Source organism: Xenopus tropicalis, chromosome 2 (assembly GCF_000004195.4).
Source record: "Xenopus tropicalis strain Nigerian chromosome 2, UCB_Xtro_10.0, whole genome shotgun sequence".
Taxonomy (NCBI): domain Eukaryota; kingdom Metazoa; phylum Chordata; class Amphibia; order Anura; family Pipidae; genus Xenopus; species Xenopus tropicalis.
The window spans coordinates 70,035,370-70,042,903 of record NC_030678.2 but is presented as its reverse complement, the minus strand read 5'-3'; the positions used below and the strand labels follow the sequence as shown (position 1 = coordinate 70,042,903).

At 39.0% G+C, this 7,534-nt stretch overlaps 1 protein-coding gene across 2 annotated transcripts in view; it reads right to left on the bottom strand.

Annotated features, from left to right (window-relative positions):
* The window catches only part of mapk14 (mitogen-activated protein kinase 14), a 103,460-nt gene that overhangs the window by 2,783 nt on the left and 93,143 nt on the right, over nt 1-7,534 (bottom strand). For both annotated transcript variants that reach the window (XM_012959463.3, NM_001005824.1), the window contains exon 11: nt 3,529-3,702. In XM_012959463.3, the coding sequence (XP_012814917.1) occupies nt 3,529-3,702 (174 nt within the window). The remainder of the gene's footprint in view (nt 1-3,528; nt 3,703-7,534) is intronic.

Below are 7,534 nucleotides of genomic sequence, written 5' to 3'. Positions count from 1 at the left end.
TTAATTTCTCCTTTGCAATGGCATAGGCACACAGACTCCGCATATTACAATTCTAACATACTGTTAATGGTCTGTGCAGACATGAAGGATCAGCCGAGGGGTGTTTATGAGGTGAATATCTCTTCAGTTGCACCTTTTTTGTTAACTATGTAAAGGGTAAAAATTGTTCTATTAATGTGAATTGTTAGATTTGTGAATTAGCATCAACCTTTCATCAAACTATTCAGAAGACCACTGGCTTCAATATTTAGTTTATTTATTTATCTTGGTTGAAATCCAAAAAATAGGAAAAAAGTTTCAGCAGGTTTACTGCAAAACATTTATTGTGGGTAGTGGTAACACAACATGTTTCGGGTCAATCCCTTTATCAAGTGTACGAAGACCATAACCATGTGTTCTCATTTAAAACCAAATTGACCTATGACCCACCGAGCACACAGCATTTCAGGAAACTCCTTAAAGGAGTAGTGCAACAGTTAAACATAAGTGATGGGTCATTATATAATATACCATTGTGAAAAAAATGCTACAGTTAAGGCTGATGCCACACGAGGCGTAGGGCTGATATTTTCGGCAAGCGGAAAAACGCTTGGCGAAAATTCAGCCCTACGCCTGCTACTTGTGCCTGCACCCGAATGAATGGAATACGCTCGGGTGCAGGCACATGTAGCCGATATACGCATGAAAACGCGCGAGAATGCAAAGTCTTGCGTTTTCATGAGAAGAACCTCTTTTATAAGCAAACCTGGGGAACTTGCTGAATAAACTTCCATATTTTGTGTCCTTTCTAATAACATTTTCTGCATATTTTGCAGCTTATTTTATCCATTTTGTAACAGTAATTTAATTTATATGGAAATTACTTATACATTTTGCATTTAAACATGTATAGGCAATTTCAATACATAAAGGATTACATTACCCTGGATAGGCCCTGTATGGGCAGTTTCCTATTATTGGTGTGGTTAGACACATGTAAACCTGCAGTGGCCCCCAAGAGTGTTTTTTGTGGATTTGGTTCAACTGGTCAAGGACCCTGGGCCCTTCTCTTTTACGGAACTGTTTTTATTGGATTTCTAAGGACATTGGATCAACACTTATGGATTTACTATTTGGACTGTATGCTTTATTCACTTTGCACTTGTGTTTGATCATCTTATATATTATCTTAGCTATGCACATTGTGGCATTATCTATGCTTAATTGCTTTAATGTTAATGTATAATGAAGCATTACTTTGCTTAGCTGTAGCATTTTTTTCACAATGGTATATTATATAATGACCCATCACTTATGTTTAACTATTGCACTACCCCTTTTAAGGAGTTTCCTGAAATGCTGTGTGCTCGGTGGGTCATAGGTCAATTTGGTTTTAAATGAGAACACATGATTATGGTCTTTGTACACTTGATAAAGGGTATTGACCCGAAACATGTTGTGTTACCACTACCAACAATAAATGTTTTGCAGTAAACCTGCTGAAGCTTTTTTCCTATTTTTTGGATTTCTACAATTGTATTTGGTTGCAGTACAGAGCAACAACTACGAGCTAAAGCTTTTTTTCGCAAGTATTTTATACAAAGTTCACCAATCATTTTTTATTTATCTTGGTTCTTTAGGATATGTGGGGCTTATGATTACAAAGATGAGGATTTAAAGAATATAGCATAAATTTGGGCATAGCTTTGTAGCCTGGTAGATTGGAGTACAAAGACATATTGATCCATTTTAGATTCAGCAGAATTTGTACTCTCCAAAAAGATATGGTTTTCTGGGGTGTGGAGTTTTTGGTCTTAAAGTATGCTTATTCTATAGTGGTGCTTTGAATATTTGGCAGTATACTGTTAGGTGTTTTTGATACCATACCTGAAACTATACTATACAAAATAAAAATAAATATATTTGGCATTTTGAGAGACATTTTTTACCACCTGGGAAAGAAAATATTTGAATAAAACTAACAACAATAATGTCCTTAACAACCCACACTTTAAAAGTCAGATGATAGTTGATACTCATGCTGTTACTTATTCAGCCACCAGCATGTTATTAACTTTTATACACCATGATGAATAAAAGTCATCTAAAACATGAAACTTTGTGTGGTTTTTAAAAAAAAAGCATGGCTTGTGTTTACTCTGGAAAAATATTTTTGCCAAAAGGTGATGGGCCGCTACTTCCAACTCAGACATGCCTTTAAAGCTCAATTTACGACACTGGAGCCAGCACTCACTTCCTCGAATATTGAGCTAGTATTAAGGAACTCTGAGACAGGCAAATTAATCTCCAGGTTATATAAAACTCTGCTGAACAGTATTTCACCCCCCTTTAACATGGCATGCCGCAAATGGCAACAAACAATCCCCAGTATGACAAATGAACAATGGGACGAGACTATTGATGTGCTATATACCGATCTGATCTCCCTTCGCGATAGATTAATACAATACAAGTTCATTCACCAACTATATATTACCCCCCTCAAACTGCAAAAAATAGGACGCAACCCTGAGGCCACATGCCCCAGATGCCACAAACCAGGGTCTCCTTCTTACATCTTGCCTGGGAATGCCCACCAATCCTAAAATACTGGTCTAAGGTAACAAAATACATGGCAGATAACCTGGGGCTTCCCAACCTATGCACGCCAGAGATTTGCCTGTTAGGCCAGATCGAGGATCTCGTGCCACTCAATAAAACTAGATCCTTATATCGAACCATCCTATACTATGCCAAGGAAAGTAGTAATACTAAATTGGTTGGGCATCAATGCACCCTCAGCGAAAACATGGCAAACCCTCATTAATGCAGCCCTACCCTCTATTAGACTCACTTATGAAGCCCGTGGGTGCCCCTTGAAATTTGAGAGAATCTGGTCACCATGGCTGGAGCTAAACCCTGGTATACCTGATGGGACATGAAGATCCCACCTAACCAACCCTCATACCTCGTATGTATGGTTATGTTAACTTGGTTCAATACACTTACTGTGATATATAATGCAACAGTGTCATAACACACAAATACTGTACTGTTCGCCTTCTGTAAGGTAAACCTCTGTATAAAGCTGCTCGTACTAAATATGTAACTTGAATCGTGCTAAAAGCTATGTACTTCCGTTGCTCCCTCTTTCCCCATTTTCCCCTATTTTTGTGTTAAAAAACAATAAAAATGAAACTTTAAAAAAAAAGGTGATGGGCAAAAGGAATCTGTCCAGATACGGTTTAATAACAACTCTAAGAATATTTTGACAGATGCTGGGAGTTTTAACTCAACCACAGCTGAAGGACTTCAAGTTGTGCACTTTTGTAATCATCTTTTGATTATGACACAAGCCATTTTAACCTCAAGCTGCTCTTCTTACCACGAAAAGCTGCAACAACATTGGTACTGGATTTAGCAGTATATAAAGAAAGATGTAAATCAGGTTTTAAGAAAATTATGTTTTTTGGGATCATGATTCTTTTTGTTCTTTGCATATTTAGCAGGGTACAGCTGGAAAAAGGGATAGTTATAGATAAAACTCACGTTTCCACTCTTCAATGTCCAACTCACGACTCTCAAAACTCTGATCATATGGCTCGGCTATCGGTTCATCATCAGGATCATGGTACTGAGCAAAATAAGGGTGTGCTAGTGCCTCTGCTGCTGTTATTCGCTTGTCTGTATCCAAAACCAACATTTTCTCTAGTAAGTCTACAGCTGCAGTAAATAGAAAAAGAGAAAATTGTGCTGTAATTCATATGAAATAGTGATTTTACAAGCAATTCATTTATTGCTCTTATGTGCAGCCCCTCATCATAAGCTTGTATGACAGGTGAACCTCAGAGCACACTGTGAATGTCACTTACAATCCTAACAAAATCTACGATAGTAACCCCCCCACCCCCCCCCCCCCGTGTGCAACTTAAAAGGTTTGAATTATTACTATTGCAGAGATTCTGAAACTTTAGGCAGGTGCCCACCCAAGTTCTTCTTGCTGGGTTTTTATGGGGATCTAGAAGAGAAAATACTGATAATTCACCACACTTTATCCTCAATGACCTAAGTACCCCCCTCAACCAGCCCCACAGTGGGGACTTGCCTCAGAGTTCAGGAAACACTGCACTATGACAAATAAAATTTAGTAACAATCCCTTCCAGTGATGCACCCCCCAGCTCCTTCAACGTCAGCCCAAACCACTAAGCCCAACATAATTAAGTAAGATGTACTGTCTGTGAGACAGAACTACATAAATGGAAAGGAGAGTGCCTGAACTGGAAGACAAAATGCAACCACTGCAGACCAGAATGGCGATTTTCACACGTAATATAACAGCACTGCTGGAGGATTGGCTCATAAGGAGTTTGGTTCGGATGCTTTCTCCAGATGCTTTGTGTGTGTGTGTGTGTATACACACACAGGGTCCTAGACAGACCTCAATCCCCAGGGGCCCTAGCCGACCCTATCATTGTACGAGTTACAGTGATACAGATGCAATCCTATGTGAGGCATGGAAAGTGGAACATATTCAGCACAGCTCTGACTATCCTAACTTCTGCTGAAGTCCGCAATCAACAAATCAAATTCAATTCTGTAAAGGAGAGTCTGCGACAAATACAACTTCCTTAATTAGTGTAATTCACTGCACACCCAAGAGTTATTTTCTCACTTCACCAAAGGACACCATTCCAATGGCTGAATCTAACTTCCAGGCCAGACTACAACCTAGATTTTTTCCTAGCACCCAAACTACACAACCCACAGGAGAGAGCATAGCAAGAGGATAAATATGATACTAATTTCTGACTGGACAACCACACATCTGACTGGAGTCTGTCTGAATTAACAGTTACCCTAGAGTGGGCCCAGAACTGAGATAACAGCACCTATGGTTTAAGCCCTCTATTTGCATTTATTTAGTTATGGCAACCAAACCTGCCCAACCAGGCAGGTAGGGAGGGTCTAAGTCTCATTTTACTTTTGAAACCCAGCTGAAAAAAACATTATACATTTCCCAACATCCACTCCTTTATACCCCTTCTTCTCCACGAGGAAAGGATAACATGTACAGCACTCTTAACAGAACCCTATTCTTCCCACTCCAAGCTCCACTGGCATGTGGTTATTCTTTTACATTACATTACATTAACATTTATTTATAAAGCACCAACATATTCCGCAGCGCTGTACAATAAGTGGGTTACATACATTGGACATACAGAGTAACATATAAAGCAATCAATATTCTTCTTTTACTTGGCCCATCTACACCTCCCTGACTGAGCTTTCAATCCTGTCATGGAATGTCAGGGGTCTCAGTTACCCTATGAAACAGGGCTTATTTTCATGACCATCACACACCAAATTGTGAGTGATCCTACAAGAGACACACTTAGCCAGAAACAAACTATTAACACTGGATATAAAAAATCTACACACCCCTGCAACATAGCAGGTTTTTGTTTAATAAAAAATGAAACTGAGATAAATCTTGTCACAACTTATTGCAAGAATTGGAAGTCAAAAGAAGTCAAAAACAAATCAGAAACAATTTAGTGAAAACATAAATAATACAAAAACCTAATTGCATTAGTGTGCACATCACCTAAATTCATATTTCGTTGAAGCACCTTTTGATTTTATTTTTTTTGGCACATCTGGACTTGGCAAACTTTTCCCACTCCTTCTTGCAAAAAAATTCCAGATCTGCCAAATTGCGACAGCCACTTTACAGATTTTCAATCAGATTAATGTTTTGGGCAATCCTCCTTTGGTTAAATCACAGTTTTGTTGATTTAGACCAGTGCTGTCCAACTTCTGTGGAACCGAGGGCCGGCATTTTTCTGGCCTACATGGTGGAGGGTAGCTAATGGAAGTCAGTTTTGACAACTCCCCTTTTTAAAACAACACCCATTTCAAACCACACCCATGTTATCATAAGAGCTTTTAAGTCCATACCCACTTTAATGGTGGTAGTGCAACAAAATCCAAATGGTTGTGCTCACTGTAGAGATATCACACTTCATTCATTTGTGACAGAATAATATTATGTCATATTAAGACATAGCTTATATGCTCATATCCATATGCCTCCTCCTCCCCTGTGGATAGCACAGCAACCCCAAGCATATAATTACACACCTTAGGGACCATATAATGACTTTTTTTAACTGCTAACAAACTCCCAGGACAAACCCCTGCCAGGTTCACTTCCCACAGGCAGCATAGGGCAGGCAGAGTATGGCACACACAGACAGCATAGGGAAGGCAGAGTATGGCACACACAGCCCGATGCTGTTTGTGTGTGCCATACTCTACGTGCCGTATGCTGCCTGTAAGTGCCAAAGGTGTGAACAATGCATGGGATTACATTTATAAACAATACAGGGGTTTACAGCCTGAATCTGAGGAGTGAACAATTCATTGTATGTAAAGAAAAAAATTGTGAGATAAATGCTGCAAATTGCGAAGTTTCTAGGTGATTTTTAGAAATTACATAAAAAACACTAAACTTAGGAAAGCTTTGCAGATTGGTACTTTTGTGTAGAAAGGCATCCTTACCCATGTTGGATTTGTCAGATAAATACCTTCTCTGGAAGAATGTAGTGCCTACATTCTTGGCAGGGAAAATGTTAAAGCTTTATTATATGCTTCCTTTACTTAATTGCACATAGCAGTTAATGTCTATACACAACTCTTCAGTTAGTTATGCAAATGAATAGTAATAGTTATACATCTATAGTCTCTTTAAGATGACCAGGTCTGAGTTTAAACTAATGTCTATTGTTTCAAAAGCATTGCTTCTCAGTATATTGTAGATTGCACATTTGTTCATAAAACCATAATGATCACTACTACGTGATGCCATTCTTTAAAATATATGATCTCTAAAACCTCCAAATAAATTTTCCACTATAGACATCATATAAAAAAGGATTGATAACCATCTTGTGGTAAGGAAGGAATTTTTTTGCCCTTGGAGGCAAATTTAAAGCCGCTTATGCACTCCCCTTTTGTTTCCCAGCCAGTAGGCAATCAGTGGAGCAGGGGAACGAGTGGCCCCTTGGGTGTGACCGCCCAGGGGCCCCATAGGAAGCAGCAGGCACGTGGAAGCTCTGTGCCTGCTGCTTCCTCTACTTTCTGGCACCCCCTAGCACCAGATCTGAGCAAAGTTGCGTGGTGCTTCCTCCAAGGAGGCTTCCTCCTCCTCCAGATGGATTTTCAAGCAATCACAAACACATACTTATTGCACTAAAACACACTTTTCTGTAACTGTACTTTTTCACAAACGTTCATTTTTGGGGAATCAGGGGCTACATATTTACACCACTCATGCATACTTGCACACGCACACATGTGCACACAACACTCAATTCACACACATAAATGCCTTTTTTGAATGCATTGGAGGTTTTTTTTTAGTTTGCCTGAAAACTTTATTTTATTGCCATTGCATATTCGGAAACCTCACTGTGCAATACCTTTTGTATGTTATTTCAGTAATTACAGTATTTAACATTTTTGGCGATTTTAGTGCATTTTTAGCCATTT